This window comes from Alternaria dauci, chromosome 1 (assembly GCF_042100115.1).
Source record: "Alternaria dauci strain A2016 chromosome 1, whole genome shotgun sequence".
NCBI lineage: Eukaryota > Fungi > Ascomycota > Dothideomycetes > Pleosporales > Pleosporaceae > Alternaria > Alternaria dauci.
In genome coordinates this window covers 4,940,756-4,964,267 of record NC_091272.1, presented here as the reverse complement: position 1 = coordinate 4,964,267, position 23,512 = coordinate 4,940,756, and the positions used below count along the sequence as shown (strand labels likewise).

General features: G+C 53.0%; 7 protein-coding genes across 7 annotated transcripts; 2 read left to right on the top strand and 5 right to left on the bottom strand.

Moving 5' to 3' along the window:
* Positions 1 to 1,111: 1,111 nt before the first annotated feature.
* On the bottom strand, positions 1,112 to 4,846 carry ACET3X_001542 (uncharacterized protein). The gene is made up of 3 exons (XM_069446845.1): positions 4,685 to 4,846; positions 1,851 to 4,496; positions 1,112 to 1,795 (listed from the first exon to the last, which is right to left on the bottom strand). The coding sequence occupies exons 1-3, from the start codon at positions 4,685 to 4,687 to the stop codon at positions 1,454 to 1,456; spliced, it is 2,991 nt and encodes a 996-aa protein (XP_069311784.1). The 5' UTR covers positions 4,688 to 4,846; the 3' UTR covers positions 1,112 to 1,453.
* Positions 4,847 to 5,723: 877 nt separating this feature from the next.
* ACET3X_001541 (uncharacterized protein) lies at positions 5,724 to 7,708 on the bottom strand (the record flags this gene model as incomplete). Its single annotated transcript, XM_069446844.1, has 3 exons — positions 5,724 to 5,876; positions 5,925 to 7,642; positions 7,699 to 7,708. 3 exons carry the CDS (start codon positions 7,706 to 7,708, stop codon positions 5,724 to 5,726), a joined length of 1,881 nt encoding a protein of 626 aa, XP_069311783.1.
* A 661-nt stretch (positions 7,709 to 8,369) lies between these two features.
* On the top strand, positions 8,370 to 10,734 carry ACET3X_001540 (uncharacterized protein; the record flags this gene model as incomplete). The annotated part of the gene is made up of 6 exons (XM_069446843.1): positions 8,370 to 8,374; positions 8,478 to 8,605; positions 8,661 to 10,036; positions 10,088 to 10,273; positions 10,331 to 10,406; positions 10,646 to 10,734. 6 exons carry the CDS (start codon positions 8,370 to 8,372, stop codon positions 10,732 to 10,734), a joined length of 1,860 nt encoding a protein of 619 aa, XP_069311782.1.
* Positions 10,735 to 12,187: 1,453 nt separating this feature from the next.
* ACET3X_001539 (uncharacterized protein) lies at positions 12,188 to 15,092 on the top strand. Its single transcript, XM_069446841.1, has 3 exons — positions 12,188 to 12,526; positions 12,585 to 12,728; positions 12,937 to 15,092. Exons 1-3 carry the CDS (start codon positions 12,468 to 12,470, stop codon positions 14,465 to 14,467), a joined length of 1,734 nt encoding a protein of 577 aa, XP_069311781.1. The 5' UTR covers positions 12,188 to 12,467; the 3' UTR covers positions 14,468 to 15,092.
* Positions 15,093 to 16,329: 1,237 nt separating this feature from the next.
* ACET3X_001538 (uncharacterized protein) lies at positions 16,330 to 17,173 on the bottom strand (the record flags this gene model as incomplete). The annotated part of the gene is made up of 3 exons (XM_069446840.1): positions 16,793 to 17,173; positions 16,406 to 16,729; positions 16,330 to 16,359 (listed from the first exon to the last, which is right to left on the bottom strand). Exons 1-3 carry the CDS (start codon positions 17,123 to 17,125, stop codon positions 16,330 to 16,332), a joined length of 687 nt encoding a protein of 228 aa, XP_069311780.1. The 5' UTR covers positions 17,126 to 17,173.
* A 360-nt stretch (positions 17,174 to 17,533) lies between these two features.
* Positions 17,534 to 18,864, bottom strand: ACET3X_001537 (uncharacterized protein; the record flags this gene model as incomplete). Its single annotated transcript, XM_069446839.1, has 4 exons — positions 18,631 to 18,864; positions 18,058 to 18,572; positions 17,842 to 18,005; positions 17,534 to 17,792 (listed from the first exon to the last, which is right to left on the bottom strand). Exons 1-4 carry the CDS (start codon positions 18,665 to 18,667, stop codon positions 17,534 to 17,536), a joined length of 975 nt encoding a protein of 324 aa, XP_069311779.1. The 5' UTR covers positions 18,668 to 18,864.
* Positions 18,865 to 20,341: 1,477 nt separating this feature from the next.
* ACET3X_001536 (uncharacterized protein) lies at positions 20,342 to 22,331 on the bottom strand. The gene is made up of 4 exons (XM_069446838.1): positions 21,983 to 22,331; positions 21,808 to 21,933; positions 21,668 to 21,760; positions 20,342 to 21,617 (listed from the first exon to the last, which is right to left on the bottom strand). The coding sequence occupies exons 1-4, from the start codon at positions 22,079 to 22,081 to the stop codon at positions 20,478 to 20,480; spliced, it is 1,458 nt and encodes a 485-aa protein (XP_069311778.1). The 5' UTR covers positions 22,082 to 22,331; the 3' UTR covers positions 20,342 to 20,477.
* Between the last annotated feature and the right edge of the window lie 1,181 nt (positions 22,332 to 23,512).

The window sequence follows — 23,512 nt, the reverse complement described above, 5'->3', positions numbered from 1 at the left end:
AATAAACTTTCTTTAATTAAGCTATAGTTTACTTAATATTAGTAAAGGAGACTTCTTCTTACTCTTTTAGAGAGCTTAGAGTAGTACCTTTAAACCTCTACCTATTAAAAGATTATTTAAAGTAACTAGTATATACTTACCTAACTTAGATACTATACTTAAGAAGTTTACTAAAGAAGTATTAGATTTAGATAAAAGCTTAACTTCTATACTTAGTAGAGAAGACTAGCTTAAGATTAAGTCTATTATATACTATATAGTAAAAGATTAAAGTAATAAGGATATTAAGAAGCTTTAATAAAGTTTATACTATATTATAGCTTAAAATAGTATCCTCTAAAGAGAGATTAGGGGCCTTAGGGAGTCTTTAGCTATTAAAAAAAGGTATAATAATAAGTCCTATACCTTATAGCTTAAGAGTACTTAGGGGTATTATAGAGGAGCTATTTTTTAGTTACCTAAGCGTGTTTAATAAGCTTAGGATAATAAAGTATTATAATAATAATAAGCTATATAATAATAACTTTAAAAAGTAGAGAGGAGATAGCTAAAGGAGTAAACCTACTATTATAAGCTTTAATTACTTAAGGCGAGGTGTATTAAATAAGAGAGATATTAGGAGGCGTAGAGGAAGGAGTTAGCTAAAAAGATAGCTAAAAAGTAACGTTAGAAAGCGCTTCGCGACTCTTAAAAAGCTATATAACTATCCTAAAAGGGTAAGCGTAAAGCCTTATAAGCTCTTAAGATAGCTATAAAGTATTAGAAGTGTGTTAGTAATACTGTAGCTTCTATATAAGCCCTAGTAGTTACACTAGTAGCTCTACCCTAAAGAACTAAAACGCAGTTAATCTATACCCCTAAAAAATATTCTAAGTAAGCTAAAACTTCTGTAAAGCTATATATAGTATAAATCTAGCTTTACGCAACTTTATTACGATTTTTAGTAGCGTTATAGCTTCTTTTCTTATAAGGTTGTGGTGTTGTTACCTAGGTATTACGCGAACCTGGGCATTACGCGCACAGACACTATAGAAGTATCAAATAATAAGGTATAGTACTTGGTAGAACAGAAGGCAAGAGAACAGGAGTGACGTTGCTACCAGTGTATGTATGAAATGTCTGTTAGTTTCGAACAAACTACATCAGATACGATTCCCTATCTACATATCCACATCTTACGACCGTCAGACATTGTCCCATTCCATCTCGTACTTGCCATCTATCTATCCCTAGCCAAATTCCCCGGTGCGCCCCAAATAACCCGGAGCAGTATTAGACAATAAAACATACCAGCAGTAAGTATACATTTGAAGATATGACAGAGAAACAGCCCAGGAACTAAGTAGTAAAGAGAAAAGAAGAAGAAGAAGAAGAAGAAGCGTAGTTCAAATAGTAGAAAGGTCCGGGCTAAATAACCATGCTCGCCCTGCAGCTTTCCATGACACTACAAATTCTACCACATATCATCATCAGCCCTTTGACTCTGATCAGAATCCGAATAATTAGCATAACCTGCTCCTCCTCCTTTGCCTGACTGACCCAAATAATTCTGCGTGTTTGCAACGCTATATCCACTGCCGCCGCCTCCATTCGCACTATAATTAGAATGGTGAGAATCCCGCGGATTCTGGTTATATTGATTACCCTGCGACGCGCCTCTTTGATGCTGTTGTTGGTGCTGTCCGTTTTGTTGCTGATGTTGTAGAGCCCCGTTGGCTTGTTGTTGATGTACGCTCGGCCACTCGTTGGATTTCTCTGGTTGTTGCTCGTGTTGCTGCTGCTGCTGCTGCTGTTGCTGGTATATCTGTTAGCATGTCTTCCTAATACACTTGCTGTCAGCGAGTATTTACCTGCTGGTATCGCTGATACTGAGCGAACTCCTCAGGCTGCGACTGCTGTTGTTGAGATTGTTGAGCGGCTTGCTGCTGTAACTGCTGCTGCTGCTGTTCCTTCTTCTGCTGCGCGGCTTGTTGCTGTTGCTGGGCCTGTTGAGCTTGTTTCGCTTGTTTGGAGTTACCAATTGAGATCTGTGGGTGCATTTGCTGGACTTTGGCAAGGTACGAGTACATGAAGTTACTCAACAAGACCTGGGAGTAGAGTTCGCGACGAGGATTCGCGAGCTTGATGTGAGCCATGCGGTAGATCGCACGTTCTTCGAGGATTGAAAATCGGGTCCAGTTGTAATCGATATCGGGCTTCAAGATGCGTGGTGGGGGCTCGGGCGATAATCCACGGGAGGCGTTCTTCTTATGAGACGACTCTTTCTCGCCCTTTTTCTTTCCTCCTCCGAAGATGGAGGATAGTAGTCCGGGTTCCTTCTCTTTCTTGCCTTCGCTGGATGTCTTTCTGGCACTCTCTTTCTTCCGCTCCTCTTCAAGCTTGATACTTTCACGATCCAACACAACGCTCTCACGGCCACGACCGCCACCTTGTATCGACGTTTGCAGAAGGTCCAGTCTTGTGTCATCGTGACCCTTTTCCTGAGGCTTGCTGAGCTTGTTCTTGACCTTCTTGTCTTTTTCCTTCTCTGCGTCTTTCCCGCCCTTTTTGTCTTTTTCCTTTTCTTTATCACCGCTAAACCAGCCCCAACTAGTCTTCCTTTGGCCGCCCTCTGGGTTGTCCTTTTTGTCTTTGGACTTCCCATCGGACTTTCTGTCATCTGGCGCACTTGGTATAATAGACAATGAGTCTACTCTGTTGTTCTGGCCAGGCATCGCGGAAGGCTGTGCTACTAGATCATCGAAAGATTGCGAGGGCTTGATCGGTGAGTTCTGTGCGGCTTGCGCATGGCGGTTCGGGCGGCCTGCTTGAGGCTGAGGCTGAGGCTGAGGCTGCGGCTGAGGCTGCGGCGGACGTTGTTGTGAAGGCTGCTGCTGAGACTGGGGATACTGACGGGGACCAGCAGGTTGTTGCTGGGGTTGAGGCGGTGGTTGGCGGGAAGAGTGACGTTCTGGTAGCGGATATTGAGGTGCTCTGTTCTGTTCCTGTGGCGGTGGTGTCTCGATGATCTGGGGTACTTGCTGTGGCGGAGGGGTGTAGCCTGGCAAAGGTGCTGTCGTTCGGCCGTTCGAAGCGATTCTTGAATGGAACTGTCGAGGCTGAGGCGAAGTTCGGTCCTGTGTCACAGGCTCAGTAGAAGCTGACCTGGGGTGCTCCTCCGCTGAACCGGGTCGTTCTCCACCATAGTTGGGAGACGCCCGGCTTGGTTGTGGTCGCGAGAAGTTGTTGGACGACGCCTCGAATGCGCCATTGACGGGTTCAGACTGAACGCGCCCAAGCCCTGGGAGAGGCGGGACTTCGGGTATGCTTTCGGTAGAATGTACGGGGGAGGTAGACGGCGAGTCTTCTGTGTCGGTTTCTGCCTGTCGGCCAGAGACGAGTCGACGCGAGAGGGCTGGGCCACCTTTCCGTAGACTGCCTCGCCTGTAAGTAGTATGTGTTGACCTCTTCAGCGTCCCCAAACCACGCATTTTACTGCCTGGTACGATCGGCATTCCATCTACGCCCTCCTCCCCTTCTCCAACAATGCCCTTGTGGTCAATGCTCATGCGTCTTATCAAAGCCACCGGGTCCTCCTGTATGTGCTCGAGCTCTTGCAGATTGGACAGGCCGCCGTTGGGCTGCGCACCGGAGCGTTTCCTTTCCAGTCTCTCAGCACCATCTTTGTAGCCGCTGCCGGTATCGATTTGCCTGGAAAGCATAGACTTCTTGCGCCGTAAACTTCCACTTGAGCCCTGACGTCCCATGGCACCGTCCGGCGACAGGGAGTCGGAATCCCCAGAACGCCGCCTTGTCCTGTCAATCTTGTCCTCGATGAACGTCTTGAATTCCATAGGGGCCAGTTCGGGGTGCAGGCGTGCAGGCACCCAGAAGAGTTTTGATTCGTCTTCTTCAGACACGGCGGGAGGAGAGGGCGGTGAGTTGGCGGCGGATTGGAACGAAGGTAGATCGGGATCGGCATTGTTAACGCCCATTGACATCCTCCGAATGGCCTGCAGGTTGCTCAATTCCTGGGCGAGACCGGCCGGACTGTTTTCATAGTCGAGGTTGTTGAGGGGAAACTGGTGCGATGCCGTGTTTGAGTTTGAGCGAGACAGCGGAGGGGATATCTCGCCGCCGTTTGAGGGGCGTCGGCCGGTCGAGGCCCTCTTCTGGGGCATGGTGGTGCTGCCATTGGGGCTCGTCGGCGTGGCTGGCTTCTCGAAGGACAGCTGGGGACGCAGCGGGGATCTCGCGGGCGGGGCGTTGGGGAAGGGGTCAAAGGCTTCGAAGGCACCAAATGACTGGATCGAGTCGCCGTTGGGGCTGGGAATGAAGCTTAGGGGTCGCAGGCTGCGGCGGTTCGACTCGGTGTCGCTATCTCCGCCGTACATGTCGCCGATGGCCTCTGTGACGTGGTGGCTGTCATCGCTGATGGATATCTGCGGCGCATGCCCCCGACGGGGTGGATTTCGCATTTGATATAGCCGGTCTAGCTCTCGTGCTCTGTCGGTGGCCTGTGGGGGTACGAGACTTGGTCAGCTTTGGGGGGCTCTCCTGGGGGGTTGGGTTGGGTTGGCGCCGCGGGCGTTTGCCGGGGGAATGGCCTAGGGAAGCCGGGCAATGGTGATTCCTGGCAGTCTTGCTGATGCCACCCAGTATGCGCCTACACACAGGCTCTGGGACATGCGCGAGGCAAACTCACCATTTGCGAGGAATGCGGAGGTGCGGGTGGGCACAATTGCCACGGCTTGCTTAGGGCGCCGAGGCTCGTGAATCATCCAAGGGCAGGCGACTGGCGGGAGAGAGGGCTTTGGACATGCAGCGTAGGATTAACAATGAAAGCAACCATTACAACAGGAGGAGAGAATGCGTAGAGGTGCTGCTGGACACCTGCAAGCACCGTGTCTAGCGACTAACGCGGAACCTCACTAGCCTCAAGTCAGCCCGAGAAGACGCACGAGTCGGGCGCGACCAGCACTCCGCCACAAAAAGGGAGCATCGCCATTGGAACATGTCTTTCTCTCTCTCCCCAGCAGCCGCCCTCAAACTGCTTCAACCACCGTGCCGCTTGAGCCCTCCGCGTCGAACTTGGGAAACCCGTACATGCCACTTTTCAGGGTCTTGTCCAAAAAAGAAGAATGGGCCGTTTCAACGTCGGGGAGCACCAGAACAATCCCTACGCCGGCTTCCTCAGGCTTCTTGCGTCAAGCAGGCAAATGCCCAAGGTTGCACTTACCTGCACTACCATGCGTGGCGAAAGACAAGAATAGCCGTCTCAGACTACTCGCAGATCCCCGGGGTATGGGCAGGCGACCGCCCTATGTCACTTGTAACAGAGAGCTCCTAAGCCCACACCATCGTCAAGCGAGCTGTCACTATACACTTCGTCTCCGACGCCACCTGCCCACCGTCATGATCCTATGCTAATTCACCGATATCATCTATCCACATATTGTCGTCTTACCCGTCAGGCCGTAGCGCCAGGGGTAAATGTCCCTGCGTCTACTTATTCGCTCGTGCCACCCACACTTGTATGTTGTACAACGCACCTGCACGCCAAGGTCATGTCATGCTTAAGCGCTGCTCCCCCGCCATTATCGTGAATGTCGCATTGCCATCATCTCCGAGAAGGGTGAGTGAGTTTCTGAATTGCCAAAAGTCTAGTTAGGGGGTCGAAGGGTGTGCTGCCATGGTATATACAAGAAGCAAACAATCCAAATTCATGCCCAGCACCCCTAGCCTCAAGAGGACGCGCTGCTGCGTCTCCAGACGAACATGGCGCAACCCACTGCACAGGTGACGGCCCCGAGCGCCAAGTAAAGGTTGAGGTAATCGTATTCGTCTTCTTCCGCCTTTGGAAAGGCTGTCGATGGATAGGTTGCGCTTTCGGCCAGCTATGTGACGTTAGCTCAGCGGGATGCGTCTACGGGCATACTACTTACATGGACGAACAGCTCCGAGATACTGTTCCACGTTGTGCTGACGTGTAAAGGTGGTGCCATTCTCAGAGCGCTGGTGTATTCGTCGGGCTGTTGCTCACACCGCTGCATCGTCTTGTCCCGATCTGCCTTCAGGGCCGTGTATACCGATGGCAGTTGGTCGAGGTGAGGATACTTCTTCCGCAGCTCGACAATGTGCGCAAAACTAGTGGGATCGCTCGAGTCGTATGTGTAACACAACAAATCACACGCATCTAGCTTGGCCTGGTTTTCTAGAATCGCGGGTTCCAGTTCGCCGAGCTCCTCTAGAATCAAGTAGCATTGTTTACCACCTTTCAGCTCAACGCTGTTGACAGCTGAGCGCGGCTTTATGGTCGGATGGTACGTGTGGCTGAATGGTCGTTGCAGGAAGGCAGACAGCAGTGAGCTCTTCCCGCTCCCGCTCGATCCCAGCACATAACACAAGAAGACGTTACGTTCGACTCGTCCAGGCTTCTTCCTCCGCTTCCTCGCCTTGGTCACTTTGAGCGCGCTCGTTGTTCCCCCACGTTCGCCGCTTTCAAACCCGAGGTATGCTAGGTACGCCAGAGTCGTCTTCGGTTCTTCAAAAGTAGTCATACTCCATTGCGCGAGCCAACCTTGTAGCGTGATGTACCCTGCTTCGTTGCGCACTGTGCACGACGGGAATGCCGAGTCGATCCATGATGTTGGCATGCCCGGTGTGGGTGCGAACAGATTGGCAAGCTCTCTGTCATTGAGTCCTCCGTCATTGTCCATGTCGAACTTCAAAAAGAGATCGACGAAGAAGCGGTAGCCAGCGGGGCTCAGCTCGGCCGATGAGAATTGGGGGACGTCGAACTTGGGATGGAGGAACGTGTCCTGGAGACTGAGACTATCAGTATAGTGAAACTTCCTCAGTATAATCCAGATGGTCTCGTGCCGACCCTTCTCTGCGAAGATTTTGTTCAGCAGCAGAAACCCCTTCTCGTCCATGCCATGTTCGCCGGTCAGGCCAGGAGCAAATCGCTCCATTGACCTCTTGATGTTGGCCAGGTCGTCGTCGCCCAACGGCTTCTCGAAGCATTTGATCTGAAAATCGTGTATCTCCTGGTCGTTCCAATATCCGTCCTTGTCTGTGTCGCACAGATGGAAGACGCGTTGTAGTGCAGAGACAGCCGCCGGCTTCAGTGCGTTCTCTTTGGAGTCATACAGGGGTGCTATCGGGTGGGTGACGGCCTTTTGGCAGAGGAAGAAGACCTCGTTGATGTTGTGGTGGTCCTTGGCGCTCGTCCGTATGCACGAGTCGATTTCCTTGAACTCGTTCATGACCGGCAGCATCTCCTCCGACACTACTTGCGACGTTGTGCCATTGGACGCCAGATCGGACTTGTTTGCACATAGCACCACCGGCACGTTGACGCCCAGCGAGCGGAAGTAAGGCATCCAAAACAGTGCCACTCTCTCATAGCTGTAATGGTCCGAGTATACGAGGAGGATGACGTTTGATTTTCGCAGCTCTGTGCGGAGAGTGTGTCGTTCGTGGGGAAGGGCAGAAGTATCGACGATGGTGGTGGTGACATTGTCGGGCGTCCCGAGTGTGGGCGGTAGGGTCACCTGTGGCAGGACGGGCTGGATCTTGGCTGTGACGAAGACGTCTTTGACGAGAGACGTGATGATGGAGCTCTTGCCGACTCCATCGTCGCCGCAAAGACATATGCGTACTGTGCGTGTTAGTGGGCGTAGGGCAGACGTGTGATCGGGAAGGAACTCCACATACCGGTCGCCATGTCCGTGCCGCGTGTTATTGCATCGTGGGGGAGGGGAGCTGGCGGTTGTGAGGGAGGTGGTGCAGGGGACAAGTCTCCCGACTCGGCTCTGGCTGTCGTCTAGAATTGTGGAACGGCGTGCATGCCCATTGATGTGGTGGCCAGAGCAATGCACCAAGTGGCTTCCAGTGCTGTCAAAAGGCTTGGCACACGTGGGAGACGATCGCAGCTTCCCCGCCAGCGGGCCCCGCAAGATTGGTCGCTGGGAAGGTGCGATGCCTGCTCGACCGTTGCGAGGCGGCCCTGCAGATAGGCCGAAACCCATGTCGAGGCCTCTCCACCAACGAACATGGGGATGGAAGCTGCCCTTTTGCACAATGTCGACGTGTGCACGGAGCTGTAAGGCGTCCGTCTCCGCTTTCCACTTCCCCAGTTCCCTCCCGCTGGTTCCATGGCCCGCGCTCCCATGCCAGCACCCAGCCAGCTAAGTTGCTGCCGCGGCCACAAGCTTCCTTCTCCGCGCGCTCAAATTAACGTATCCTGCCTCTCCCAGCCCGGACTAATGTCTTAATCTACCCTGTCGTCTCTAGCCAGGCACCACTCGAGCGACTCCACCAGCGCGGATCAATCCGATTCACCGATTGAGAGCCGTTAGTTGGCGACCGATTACATTGCAGCTGCTATGTTGTGAGTACCTGTCCTATCGACGTGCTGACCGCCAGTCGCCCACCAATCGCAGCCCTATCATGCTCCACCACCCGCATCTGAAGCTTGACTGATCAGTCTACAGCGTCCTCCCTCCTCCACCGCGCTATCCTGTCGGGGGCTACCCGGGCGCACAGCCGGGCCAGCTTATCGAGACCAACAACAGCATCACCCATCCCACCGGGCCTGAGTACCAGTTGGTTGTGGGAGAGGGTAATTAATGAGCCCCCTAGCCCCGTACTCGCAATCGTCACTGACGCCATGAAAGGCACCTATGTGCTGCGCGATGACCTCCACCTAGCCACGCCCCCGCCGCATCCCTCAGAGGCCCCCGTTCACAACCCAAACCCTCTCGCGACCACGCTATCCCCGCCGACATGTGGCACCAAACTTTCGCTGGTTGCCCTCGCGCCCCGTCAACCTTCGCAGTCCCAGCTCCATAGATTCGGCACGCGCACGAGCACCCGATCGCAAGTCCCCCCGAGCATACAGGAGTCGCCGCACGAAACGAACAGCCAAGCAAGCGATGTTGGTTCATATGGCGCTAATGGCATCGCATCATCCCCGCTGGATGGTCTGAGGACGCCAGTGTTCGGAGAGGGCAACGCCGCGCTGACGGCGGTTAATGGCAAGGACTCCAAGGATCCGTCTAAGAGGCGCAAACCAAAGAGCAACATTGTTAAGAGCAATTCATCCTTCGTCTCCAGAGTTATACCGCACGAAGCCCTGACAAAGCGGTTACAAGAGCACAACCCCAATGGTCTTTACGCTTTCGCAAACATCAACCGCGCATTCCAGTGGCTGGACCTGACATCGCCCACCAAGGAAGAGCACATGACCAAAATCCTCTTCACCAAAGCACACGCACTGTGCCACGACATAAACCAGATCACAAAAGGGCCAAATCATATCGATATCATCATGGGCTTCTCAACGGGCGACATAATATGGTACGAGCCAATGTCGCAGAAATACGCGCGCATCAACAAGAACGGCGTCATCAACGCGACCGCTGTTTCGGACATACGGTGGTTACCCAATAGCGAGAACCTGTTCCTGGCAGCACACATGGATGGAAGTCTGGTCGTGTACGACAAGGAAAAAGAGGATGCTGTCTTTGTGCCCGAGGAGATTACATCGCCTAGTGAGAACGCACTGACGGACGGGGAGAAGAAACTGAAAGCTCTTTTGACCATTAAGAAGTCTGTCAACTCCAAGAACCAAAGAACAAACCCCGTGTCCTACTGGCAAGTCTCGAGGTCAAAGGTCAATGCTTTCGAGTTCTCACCCGACCGACGTCATCTAGCTGTTGTGTCCGAGGATGGGTCCTTCAGAATTATGGATTTTCTTCGCGAGAAGCTGCTCCACCACTACATGAGCTATTACGGTGGTATGATGTGCGTCTGCTGGTCGCCCGACGGCCGCTATGTCGTCACAGGAGGGCAGGATGATCTCGTCTCCATATGGTCTCTAGAGGACAGTATGTTGGTAGCACGCTGCCAAGGTCACAACTCGTGGGTGACGGCAGTGCAGTTTGATCCATGGCGATGCGACGAACGCAACTACCGAATTGGCAGTGTAGGAGAGGACTGTCGCTTGCTGTTGTGGGACTTTAGTGTCGGCATGCTGCACAGGCCGCGCGCAGTGAGTTCGGCTTCTTGAATGCGCACAATACAATAACTGACGTTGACCTAGGCATCTGTGCGACAGCGCGGTAGTATCGCCTCGTCGAACCTCAAGATGCAGCGCACCCAGACGGGAAGCTCGGTCAATAGACTGAGATCGAATTCTAACCTTACATCGGGCAGCATGGTGGATGAAGAAGAAGTAGTGCATCCCGTGGAGCCTCGGGCACGCACGGCCATGCTACCTCCAGTGCTGGTAAGTAGCTCTGGTCTGAAACCTCAACATCAAAATTCTAATGGCCATTACCCGTAGGCAAAAGCGGTCCATGAGCACCCACTGTGCTGGCTAGGCTTCGAAGAGGACTGCATCCTAACATCATGTAAAAACGGTGAGTGGCATCAGCAAAGTTTTCGTCTAAATCACCTCATACCCACCCGTTACGCGCACGTTGTACCTTAGCACGTCGTGATCTGCGATAAGGGCGGCTTTTACTGCGCCGCTGTGGCCGTGCGCAGGAACACCCGTCGTGTCTAGTGCCACACGGGGATCCGCCCACGCATTTGTTGAGTTCGCGATGGGCAAAAACTGAGAGATAAGGAAGTGGACCGCTGACAGTTTGGATTGCAGGCCACATCAGGACTTGGGACCGACCGAAAGAGGGTGCTGGGAATGACGACAGCAGTATGTCTGCGAGTGCAAACGGACACCATGCGTAGGACGAGGTATTCGGGTCATCGTAAGACGTTATCGCACGATTGAGTTGGACAGTGGTGGTCATGGTTGGATCGGAGGTCTTGGTAGGTGCTCTTGGTAGAGGAGAGCGATTGACCTCCGATATATCCCGATGTCTGACAGGTGCAAGACATTCAGCCCTATGGCATATGCACGTTTGCGCGCGAAGGAGCCTCAGTTCTAGAACCGCTGGAACAGCGGTACTCTATTGATACAAGGTCGCGAAATCAAGTTTCCTTATCTCCACCATGCAACATGGTGTGAAAATCACGACAGTGCAACCAGCAACCGTGTTTCCGGCCGGTAACTGACATGTTTCTTACGACGACGACTTGCTAGGTCGGTGGATATCCACGGCAGGCGTGCGGGAATTTGTAGAAAGTAGTCGCATCGCTTCTCTTAGCTGTGGGTCGGTACAGTGTACAACATAGCTCTGATGAGGCTCTGTTGATACCCACAGTTGCGGCAATGCACGTCTAGCCGCAGATTTTCCTGGCCGTGCCCGCTCGGACCGAGACTAAGGTAAAGACTGCGTGCATATATCGCGGGCTTGTTACAAGTCGTTGGAGAGGCTGGTGCCGGTTTCATCATGGCGGTAACACGGCGACGGCGTGACCGGACGGGCATTGTGTTGAGATGAAGTCAGCGTGACATGTGAAGGCTGCAGAAAGACGGTCCTAACATTGATAGCACAGCAAACTTTGATAGTGAAGCCCCTCATCAACGACACGCAACACCTCTCACATGTGCCTCCGTGTCAGGCCACCTTCGTTCGAGAAGTTTGGACTGCTTGATGATGGACGTTTTCGACGTGCAACCGGCGAGGTGCATCGTAGCTCATCATGGGTTTCGAAATTTCCCTTGCAGGTTTGGCCGATGCAGCCATTGCATGTGTGGCGCAATCGCTAGCATAGAAACCCTAGAAGCCCTGGGCGGTACCACAGATCCTCGGGAGAGCCGCAAGCAAAACCCTGAAGACGTCTGCATGACTCCTCTCTTGCGGCACATGCAGTAGGCGTTGGGTTGCTGAGCCCGGCTGTACACAACATGTCCGAGATCTCTCCCGAATGATGCCCAGAGCGCGCGCAACCCCCTCTAAAGGCTACTTGCATCGATCGAAAAAAAGAGGCTTGCGCTGCCTGCTGCTATCGCCGCCGTTCGCGCGAGGCTTATCGGAACACCTTCTCCTGGCGCCCCCTGCTCTGCCAATGCGACGCCTAATCGCCGCCAGAAAATTCTAAGACGAGTGAGAGAAGCGCGCTAGACTAGAGACAATGATGCGAGCAGCCACCAGGCCGTCTCCACTTGCGCCCATGAGCTCATCAGGGTGCAGCAAGTTGCTTGGGCAGGCCGGCCGCCCTTGCCCGCATATCCCACGCTCTGGTATATCTAACGTGGGTTCCAACACGCGGCTGCGTTGAGCAAAGCCCTTACCTTGCTCGACATATCCTTGACGCAGCTTCCGTCCTGTCGAATGACACAAGTGCTGCCTCTGCTTTAAACCTTACTTCCCGCCCACGCCTCTTCTCAGCCCCAATCCAGCTTGCTCACATCTGCATACTATACGAGCTGGTCCTACCGATTGTTACCCATCCTTACGTCAGCCTGCGAATAGACCCAGCTGAAACTTATTTGCTGGACCTCCGCCGTTTGGACTCGAAGAGTGTTATGGTGGTTGTGTCACTCTTCTAATTTTCTACTTGTCCCTCGTTACATCATGCCTCGCCCAAGTGTCGGGGTCTTCGGCAGAAATGCCGCGCCTACCCTGGAGATCAAGTGCGCTCTTCACCTACTGTCCAACCCCTCACCATGGAGAAATCTAACAACTTCCCAGGCCCGAGTCGCCGTTTGTTGTCTTTTATGGAGAATCGTCCGAATCGCATGAGACGGAGCTCAAGGGAAAGCTGGTTCTGAACAACCCAGAGTCCATGTCAGTGAGGAGCTTGCGAATCACACTCACGGGCACCCGGAAAGTCTCGTACGGTAACACCCCTTTCTACGAACAAGCTGGCTTCTATGGATTGTACCACCAAACACCGAAAACTGCCCGAAAGAGATTCGCCAGGTCTTTGGCTTGCATGGGCTTAAGACTGATGACAGCGTATCTCGGGCGGGTTTCGGTTTTGTGTGCAACTTCCAGAGACGAACGCCCTTTGCAAGACCTATTGCTAATTCTCCGTAAACAGATGGCATCTGACCAACACCGTGAGCCCGCAGCCCATTACGCAAAAGACCAACTTCCTCGTCGAAGAACTCCACCTATTTCCCGTCGACGTCGGCAGCAAGACCAAAGCGCACAAGCTCAATGCTGGATACCATGAGTGGGATTTCAAGTTCAAGATGCCTCCCAACCTCGACCAGAGCGTCGAGGGGCTTCCGACAAACTGGGTGGTTTATAGTCTGAAGGCCCACGTGGATAGAGGATACATGAGCAAGCAGCTCAGTGCTACAGCGCACATCCGCGTCATACGGACGCTCGGACGCGACATGCTCGAATCCATGCCCATGGAGCAAATCAACGAGGATATCTGGGCCAACAAACTGGCATACAAGATTACTGTCCCACAAAAGAACTACATTGTCGGAACGTCCATAACGGCCGATTTTGTGTTGATCCCCCTGCGTAAGGGTGTGGAGATTTCAACTATCAAGATGGAGCTGATTGAGTCGCGGCAACTATTTGCCGATTACGCTGGTCGTCGGATAAGTCACCAAAGCGACGTGCAGGTCGCGGTGACCGAAGGCGATATGCCAGAGAACTCGGCGCGCAGGGTCCCCGACGGAACAGAAGACACAGATGCGTTGTTCGACGAATCGCATCGCTTCTCCATGACTCTCGAACTACCAAAATCGCTCAAGAACTGCCGGCAATCAGTGGATACTGAGAACATACGGCTGACGCACAAACTGCGGTTATACGTGAACCTCAAGAACCCAGAAGGTCACACCAGTCAACTGCTGGTGAAGAACCATGTGCATCTCTTCATCTCCCCGAATCTGCCTCCGAACGAGGACCAAAGTGTAGTAGTTGACCAGGCCCTCCTGAACCAACAAGCGATACAGGACGAGGTCAACCAGAATGCGCCCCCTACATATGGCCTGCATCAACTGGACTCCCTCTACAACGACATCGATCCATCTGGCTTCATGACCCCAGGCGGAATGCACAGCATGATGAACAGTGGCGCCAATACACCTTTTTATGCGCAAAGTCGCCGCGGCTCATCCGAGAATCTTACGTCCCTGGACGCAGCCATCCACCAGCCTGGCGGCGGCGCCTCAGCAGCAGCCCTGCAACACCGCCTCGCAAACCTTAGCATGGATCACAGCGACCGCCCCAATCGCTTCCAGCCCGCTCGCCAACACTCGTCTGGTGATAGTACACCGGCACATGACGGCGAGCAAGCTTACTTCGACCTCCCACCATCGGACTACGACATGGACGCTCTGGTCCGCACGCCCAGCTACAATACCGCCGTGCGCACACCTGCTGGTTCCAGGACACCTGGTGGCATAGATATGGTTTTGCCGAGTTATGAGATTGCTACCTCAAGACCTAGCTCTCCTTCCAGGAGTCGTGGTAGCAGAGGCACGACCCCTAGTCCGGCAAGAAGCCTTGATACGTTGAACGAGGAGACATATCGCAACACACAGATGAACAGCAGGAGGCAAAGTCCACGGGATGGGAGCCCAAGGACTAGCGATGATGGAAGGTAACATACTCTTCCATCTTGTTGCAGACTTCTTCACCATTTCTGTCTTGTCTTCATGGTTCGGTTTGAGGAACATGATTTAATACCCGGTTCGCTGTGTAGCAGTCGATCCACTACCCCGCTCACACCAACAACCTCCGCTTCGTCATCGTCGTCGTCGTCAAACGCCTCGCTACATGTACCGCGTACCTCATCATCGGGGACAGGCTCGTCGAACTTCCTGTCTCCAACTTCAGCATCACGAAGTCGCAACAGAGGGAAAAGCAAGAACAGGTTCTTGCAAGTTCCAAAGTCGGTAAAGATACGGGAGCGGTCTCCACTCAGGACGGAGACAGTATCAGCGACGGACATGTCTGAAGCGCATTGAGAGGATTGTCGTTTTTTACTCTACTCTTTTTGTTTCCTAGTTTCATGGGCCACGATCATGGTTATTACGATAGCATTTGCACAGTTTCTTTCTTTCGACATTGTATAGATATAGACATGGACTTTTCTTTGGCTTCACCACTCCTGGTCGATGTGGGTTAGGCGGATATCAGGATAGAGGAGGGAATACCCCACGCGCATAGAGATCATTACCGGTAGCTTAATGCCCAACTATCGTCATTGCACATGCCATTGCCCTTTGCTGCGTCTGCATGTGTCATGTAGAATTTGCTTTGTGACTGAACCTGACTCATGCCTTGCATGCAGGGAAAACTCTCCGTGTGACACACCCATCGTCGTTCCTTCGGTGCATCTCAGTTGACATACTATGTAGATAACATGATGATCACGCATACACCACGGTTAGTTTCTCCACCTCTCAGCTCCAGCGCTCCAAGCCTCCGCTAACGGGCGCATATCGGTAAAACTCCGGAATCATCGGGCAGAAGGCCGCGAAAGAGTTCCAAAGGGTCTTTTTGGGGGACTAATCTTGATTCGGTAAAGCATCCGCGTAGTCGTCATCCAGTGACCCCCACTGCTAGTAAAAAGCTTCTAGAACGCGTAGTTTGGCCTGAGTCGGAGGGGCTTGGTACAGGTCCTTCGGTTCGTACTATCGTATCTCGTGTTAGGGTACCAGATGTATCGATCATGCATGGTTTATGCAGGGGGGTCTTTGTGTGTACCATAATGCGGTCTAATTGATCACATAGTCTCCCCCTGTGAAGGATGGAATAGACTGCCACTTTGAAATAGGTGTAAGCTTCTGCGGATTGATATGGTAACTTGGACATGGTGTGGGGGTGACCTTGGATATCACCAAGTATACCTAGCATCACAACAACATGGACTGTCATCACAAGTCACACCACCAACACCATGATCCATTACAACATCTCCATATATCCACGCACCAATCCTATATATCCCCCTACACCATCTAACTCGGGTAATGTTCAAACAAAAACCCCGCTGCCATCTCCGTATTCCCATCCGTAGCATTCAACGCCGCAATAGCCTCTTGCCGCGAAAACCCCAACACAACCAACTTGTCCACTTCCTCGTCTGGCCACGCTGCTCTCGCGGCAGGAAGATTACTCACCATGCTGCGTATCTGATCGGCTGTGATCCCTTGCAATGGTCTTTGCCCTGTGTTGCTCTCTTCTTCTGTGCGCAACACCCTGCCTAGCGCTTTAACCCACCCAGCCTGCACGGTATCGTTATCCATTTCCAGACTCGAAACGTGAACAAGATCTTCCTCACAATCTCCCGCATTAAAGTACTCCCAGCCCATCACGCCGCCAAAGCCCTTGCCAGTATTCGCATACTTGTGCCGTAACCTCCTACAGTTATCTACTAGTTTCTGTATACTCACGTGTCCCGCCCCATTGCCCGGGTTTGTGACTACACCCAGGACTACCTTTTCTGGCTTCCAGCCTGCCGCTATAATCGCATCGTACCACTCTGTTCTCCCTGCGTCGCCCCAGCCACAGTAAAACTGCGTGTTATACCAACTAACTTCTTTCCCAAAAACGCCGCATTCCAGCTCTGGATAACTGAACCCGCTGAGATGGGGTAAGGTGGGGTGTAGAGGATTAGGACTCGGTCCCGATGCGAGCATAGGGCGGGGAGGGCGAAGGTGGGCAGGGATGTTGGGGTCGGGGATTAGGGCTGTGGCGACGGGGGCGAGCGTTATGAGAAATTCGGGGCCGAAGTCGCTGCGTAGGCGCGAGATGAGGCGTGTGACGGTGGATAAGGTGGTTTCTTCTTCGACGTCGAGGTCGAGGCCTGAGAGGGAGTAACGAGTTATTACGTCGCGGAGAGGCGAATAGTATGCTTCGAACTAACACGTTCGTTAGCATCCATATACTGCAGCTTGTTCGAGTTCGTGGGTGTCGTTTCATACACTCTCGTCGTCTCCGCTAAGCTTCTCGAAACTGCCCTTTGCTGCTCCTCCCAGCATACCCAGCACCTTGACCCCACTACCTTGCAACCAATTCACCTCGCCCCATAGCTGGTCGTACCTCTTGTCGTCAGGCGGGTGGTCGTTCAGCGTTATGTTGCCCGGGCCGTCGTTGAGGTGGATGGCGGCAATAATTACGTGCGTAATGCCCGTGTTGTTGGTGAGCAGGGGGAGCAGCGAGTGGTAATTGCCGTTCGAGTCGTGGTAAGTCTGGTGGTAAACGATTAGGCGCGGGCCGGTGGACGGTGGAAGCAGTTTCGGCGTCGAAGAAGTCATTATGCCGAGTAAGTAGAAGGCAGGTGTGGTGAGGAGCCCGCAGAGTTGGGGACCTGCTCAGGTGGTACGTGGACGCGTTCCTGCATTCAACACGGGTCCCGTAGGGCTGAGGTGGGGCATGTCGCGCTACGTCATTTCCCAACACCAACAACACGATCGCGAGTCAGGTGTTCAGCACAGCACTATGCAAAATTTGAAGCAGCTTGGTGTGGTTGTATGTAGTATTGCATGTATGCACTCTGTAACATATTCCTGACCGGAACGCCGCTTGCTGTCCGATGGGGTACAGCCCTAATCCTTGTATCCAGAACAAAGCGGGAAATATCATGTAGACACTAATGTCTTGTATTGCTCACCAATCATGTGGCCACCAAATGCGTAACAGTCGTAGCGTCCCCGTGGGACAGGCTAGTGGTAGCCGTTGCTGTATTCGTGTCGTGTATCGCCATTCATCCCGCCAAAGTACGGATGGATGACTGTCTGCTTTGCTGAAATGCGGCCAGCGGGATCGTATACGAGCAGTGCATCGAGGAGGTCAAGACCAACTTCGTCGAGGTTGGTGACAATGTTCGCAATGTCCGTCCGACCCCATTTGGGGAACGAGGGCTTGAAATCGGGGAAGGAGGTGACGCCGGGCCAATCTTGTTCGTTGGGTGTGCCGAGAATACTAGCATCGGTTAGTGTCTGAGAAGAATGTGCGGGTTGAGTTTGCATACCGGAAGATCTTGAAGATCTCGTCGATTTCCGAATCACCAGGGAACAGAGGCTTGCGCGTGCACATTTCAGCAAAGATGCAGCCAACAGACCACATGTCGACACCAGTGGAGTATTGGCGGCCACCAAGCAGAATCTCCGGAGCGCGGTACCACAGCGTGACGACCTGTTTTGTGTTAGGAAGCGTACATGAAGCGTTCAAAAGTTCCACTCCATACCTCGTGGGTGTATGTTCGCAGCGGGACACCGAACGCGCGAGCCAGACCGAAATCAGCCAATTTGAGATTGCAGTCCTTGTCAATGAGCAAGTTCTGGGGCTTGAGATCGCGATGTAGCACACGGTGAGCATGGCAATATCGCACACCCTGACAAAGCTGCATCATGAACTTCTTGACCATCTTGTCGTCCATGCTCAGAGCCTGACCCGCCAGACCCGAGCCCTCTGGCAGCGCCTTGCCACGTCCACCCTGGCTCACTGGTAGCGCCTCCATGTACTTCTTGAGATCCAGATCAAGAAACTCAAAGACGAGGTATAGCTTGTGTCCGTCGGCGTGCACGATGTTGAGGAGGCGGACAATGTTGGGGTCGTTCATCTCCTTGAGGAGGGAAATCTCGCGAATGGCGGTGGACGGGACGCCTTCGTCTTCGGCTTCGAGGCGGATCTTCTTGAGGGCGACGATGCGTTGGTCTTTGGTCGTGAGGTCGCGCGCCTTGTAGACCACTCCGTACGTTCCTAGTTTGACGTGAGCAAGGGGGCGTGATGCGAGAAGACTTGTCGAGGGATGTCGTACCCTCTCCGACCTTCTCCAGCTTCTGGTAGTTCTCCATTGCAGGCGGCTACGGACTGCGAATGCCTCAGGCAGGAGACAGGCGGTCAAGCGTGTTTTGGCACGTCGCAGAGGCGCTGTTTCGCAGCGAGATCAAATGGCAGCGGGTGGACGCGAAGGTGGTTGAAGGCCTCTCTAGCAAGCTCCAGTGTACCTGTGGTTAGTAAAGTGCGGGTAAGGAGGAAGGTGCGGCGGGGATCAGGGAACGAGGGTCTCGATGTTAGGAAATTCGACATGTAAACACCCTTTGACGCATCGGGCAACGCGCACCCGTCAGCCACAAACGCGAGCTTAGTCAAGACCGCAATTCCCACATCCCTACACCTCTGCTACCGAACATCTGCCCTGCCCGGAAATCATCTTGGCATATGCAATCGCTTCCTCAAGACTTGCTACTGGGGAGACTTTACCCAAAATGCATCACCTGGACCCTCATGAACGCCCTCCAGACAGCATACGCAATGTATACAAAAAGTACCAGAAGATGAAATTGAACGACTTGAATCTGGATCAAGACATCATCGATCTGTCAAACGACGCCTCCGCGTCATCGAGCAGCCGGGTGCGTGTCGTCAGAGAATACACCGCAGAAGACTTGACCGCCATTTTCCTGTCCTTCACCGGTGAAGATGGGGTAGAACTTCAAGACACGGATATGCCAAGAGCGATACCAGTATACGAGCACGAGGACATGCCAGGTAGGATACCTTGCAATTCATCTCCGTGGACGCTACTTTTGTGTTGTTGTGCTTTGGTCATCAATCCATGTTTTGTAGTAACAGGTAAGTAGGCCTCCACATCATCCCCTCCCTCCTCCCCCCATCCATCCAGTCCACACTACTATCCCACCTTCTCCACCGCGACCTCTCTAACCCATCTCACCTCACAAACATCCACACGCACTACAAGTTGTCGTACCCAACCTCCCAGTCATCCTTCTTCTCTATCCCTCCTACATCCCCCACCCCCATCGCCCATCCCCTTGACCCTACCATCCACAAGCCCTTGTCCATCTCACAACTCCTCAACAAGAAACTACGATGGACCACCCTAGGCGGCCAGTACGATTGGACTGCCAAACGCTACCCCGCCACTGAACCTCCAGCTTTCCCTTCCGATACAAAGAAACTCTTAGAGTCTCTGTTTACCTCGACGAAAGCCGAAGCCGCAATTGTAAATCTCTATTCACCAGGCGATACGTTGAGCGTGCATAGAGATGTTGCTGAAAGCAGTGGGACGGGCTTGGTTAGCGTGAGCTTGGGGTGTGACGCCATCTTCGTCCTTGGTACTTCAGTACCGAAAGAGGGAAGTGAACATGGCAATGAAGAAAAGATTGTTACATTGAGGCTGAGGTCAGGAAGCGCAGTGTATATGAGTGGGGAGTCGAGGTTTGCGTGGCATGGTGTTCCGCAGATAGTAGGGGGCACGTGTCCTCAGTATCTGACAGACTGGCCGGCAAGGGCAGATGGAGGGGACTCGCTGTATGAGGCGTGGAGAGGGTGGATGCGGAATAAACGGGTCAATCTGAATGTACGGCAGATGTGGGATTGATCGTCTAGCAAGACCACAAGAGAACCACAACAACAAGTAGAAAGTTCCAACAGGTAGAAGGTTACAACACCAGGCAGAAGGTTACGACAAGACGGAAAGAGTTTGAAAGCATTAGAGTGTATTAGTACTATTCAACGGCAAAGGGGTATGTGTATATATCCAACAAGCCACGATATCCAATATGCAACTTCCTTCACGCCTTCCTCCATGTCAACTTTCTCTTCCTCAGACGTACAAGTAGTAATTATCAGACTCTTCCACTAGTACTTTCCCGGCTCGCCTGGAATGGCACTCGAGGGCGCCGTAGTCGCACTTCCCGGAACAGCAGAGCCCGGCGCACTAGCATGATCGGTCACACTGGTGCCAGCCAAACCCTGGGTCTGGAGAGGAGCAGGCTGCGTCTTCTCTTCCGGGAACATATTCTGGGGGCTGCTATCTCCGGATACAGGGCTGGTAGGCACGCTGGACGGTGCCTCGTTGGTCACCTTGCCGGCCACCTGGCGGATAACGTCCCACCATTGCTCCGCAGCTTGTGGAGTGTGTGCCTTGAATGCGAACTCGTGTGTCATGGAGAAGGCACCGCCAATCTTGCCTTTAGACACGTCCTTGCCCTTGATGTTGAACTTCTGACCGTTGACGGCACCGATGATGCAGTCGGGGATGTAGAGAGACAGTTCGGGGACCGGGTCCTTAGCGAAGTCGTCGTCTGTCTTGAACTCGTGGAGGAACTTCGAGGGGGTGACGACATAGTAGTTTGTGTCGTAGGAGCGCATAATCTTGCCCTTCTTCTCGAGAGATCCGGAAATGAGTGGCTGGGTGGAGCGGTGGTTCTGGTTGGGGAAGCTGATGTCGGCGAGCGTGCGTGCCGGGGCTGAGGGGTCAATCAGGACGGTGTTGTTGCGCTGGATGAAGCCGTTCCATTCAAAGTCGGGAGGAATGCGCTGGGATGTGCCGACCATGTCGGAGTATGCAGCCTTGGTGTGCTCGGCCTGCGTGTTGACGACCTGCAGGAATTGGCCCATGCCGTGCTGGATTGTCTGGATGATGTGGGCTTCAAACTGCGCGAACGAGTTCTGCACGCTGATCAAGTCCTGGCGGTTGTTGTTCTCCTCCTGCACTTGCTTGTGTAGACGGTGGTTGATGCCGCGCTGGAGAATGTAGGGGTCGTCGGTAGCCTTCATGCTGCCACTGTGCGAGTCAAAGACTGCCGTGTGCTGGCCGAGAAGCTCAATGTGCTTCTGCGTGTGCTGGCGAGCTTTGTCGACAGCCTTGCTGCCCTTGCCGGCTCCCTTTGTGAGCTCCTTGCTCTTGTTCTTGATCTCGGTGTGTAGGCGGTCGAAGATGGGGAGGATGGTGCCCTTCAGCTGCTTGGCTGTCTCGTAGTGTTGGTTGGAGATTCCCTGACATGGTTAGAAGCGCCAATGGTGATATGTGTGGAGGGATGGCATACCTGGGTGTTGGACCTGATGTTCTCGAACATGCCCGCGACACCGCCGAGCGACTGGTCAAAGTGGTGGCCCTCCTTCAGGGGATCCTTGACAGTCTGTCGAACGTCAGCAATCGAATCGGCATCGCGTGAACTGCACCAACCTTCAAGACTCGCTCATACTCCTTGCCGTGTGCGTGGTTTGTCTTCTCGGTCGCGGTAATATAGTCCTCGAGGTACGCAACGGCGTGTTTCCAAGCTTGCAATCGCTCTGCAAAGAGCTTTGTGACCTGGAGCACGTCAAATACAATCCCTTTCAATGGTCTCTGGACTACTCACCTCCGATGTATCCTCTCCTGGAATGGCATCTTCGTCGGCAGATCGGTTTGTGAGACTGCGCGTGGGCATCTCACTCGTAGCGGAGGTCGGCACAGACATGTCGCAGGTGTTTGGTGGTACTCAGTGCTCCAAGGTGCGGTTGTGGAACGTGTCTATGCACGTGTATATAGAAACGTGGTTGCTGTGAAGCTCGACCGACGCGGCTAGCGATATTTGGTTGGTTGAGGGCGGGGTTCACGTTATTTCGGAAATGAGCCCGTCCAGTCGTGATACAGGGGGGGAGAGAAAGATAACTACGCTGGTAGTAGGTAGTAACTATTTTGCAGGGAAAAATCAGGGTCCAGCGAGGGATTCAAGTTTCATTTAAGCTCCGGGGATGAATCTAGATCGACATGCGCCCAATCTAGAGGAGCAGGGCATCGTCGAGGTTTGGCTGGACCCATGACGTCAACGTTCGGAGCGCCTCATCCAGTTGCGAGCGGGATCTGCACTAGGAAGTAACATTTGACGGGCTGCGCCACGATCTTAGGGGAGATCGCGGGAGGTGTCCTCTTCACATGGTTACATTCAATCTCGTTGACGTATCGTGGCTTCGTCGCGTTGCGCCAGAGCGAGAAGATTGTCATGGGTTCCACAGCACATGGGTAACCCCACAGTAGCACCGAGGACCCTCAAAGATTGTCAAATCAGCAATCACTGCGCTAGGTCGAGATTCAAGTCGACCAGGAAACCTGTGAGTTACCCCCATTAGATGGGACAGTGGAACTTGGATACCTGGTGTGGTCGTCGCGAGGGACAGTTATTTGTCATACTGTCAACCCTGATGAAATTTAGCCTGTTCTGTAGCATTTAGCAACGGCAAAAATTAACAGACGCTGATACTGAAGCCTGCCACTGTGCTGAGTCATTGCAGTATTAGGTTGGTCAGGATTTGGGTGATGAGAGTGAAAGAAAGCTCTTCTTCCAACGTTGGGACACTGGTGAAGCTTCAGGGACAGATTTTATGCACTGACCAGATGGTGGAATCTCGCAAAGAACTGTGGTCGCCAAACATGCAATGGTATTGAAAAGGGTATGCAACATCGCTGAACGCTAAAGACCGAATTCCAAATGCCCGCATATCGTTTCATGATCCATAAACACACCATCTCACCAGCCATGCACCGTATGTCCCCGTCAATCCCTCCTAATTCATCCAGAAGAAGACCGATGTATCATGTAAGTTCATCTACCTCTATTCCGGACTGATGCCATTGTACAGCTTCTCCAGCTTCAGTTCATCAATGTCGCTAGTCCACTCATGCAACCTCGGCAGTGTAACTCTCCAGCCTCTATCTTCCATCTCTTCGAGTATGGTCGCAGCTTTGCGTTCGCCTTCTTCTTGGTCTGTGGCGCAAATGACGAATGTGGTGAGGTAAAACATGACGAATGGGTATTTGGAGTTGAGGAAGTGCTGGATGTAATATTGCCATGCGTTTGCGGAGGAGGGGCGATCGAACGCTATAAAACACGTTAGTGATTGCGAATAGG

Excerpts from the sequence above, each read along its gene's own strand:
- ACET3X_001536 (XM_069446838.1), bottom strand. The coding sequence starts at position 22,081 with ATGTCTGTGCCGACCTCCGCTACGAGTGAGATGCCCACGCGCAGTCTC. Across the intron at positions 21,934-21,982 it reads CAGGAGAGGATACATCGGAG|GTCACAAAGCTCTTTGCAGA; the intron begins GTGAGTAGTCCA and ends GACGTGCTCCAG. Across the intron at positions 21,618-21,667 it reads ACATCAGGTCCAACACCCAG|GGAATCTCCAACCAACACTA; the intron begins GTATGCCATCCC and ends TAACCATGTCAG.
- ACET3X_001542 (XM_069446845.1), bottom strand. Across the intron at positions 1,796-1,850 it reads AGTATCAGCGATACCAGCAG|CAACAGCAGCAGCAGCAGCA; the intron begins GTAAATACTCGC and ends CAGATATACCAG.
- ACET3X_001539 (XM_069446841.1), top strand. The coding sequence starts at position 12,468 with ATGCCTCGCCCAAGTGTCGGGGTCTTCGGCAGAAATGCCGCGCCTACC. Across the intron at positions 12,527-12,584 it reads GCGCCTACCCTGGAGATCAA|GCCCGAGTCGCCGTTTGTTG; the intron begins GTGCGCTCTTCA and ends ACAACTTCCCAG. Across the intron at positions 12,729-12,936 it reads ACGGGCACCCGGAAAGTCTC|ATGGCATCTGACCAACACCG; the intron begins GTACGGTAACAC and ends CTCCGTAAACAG.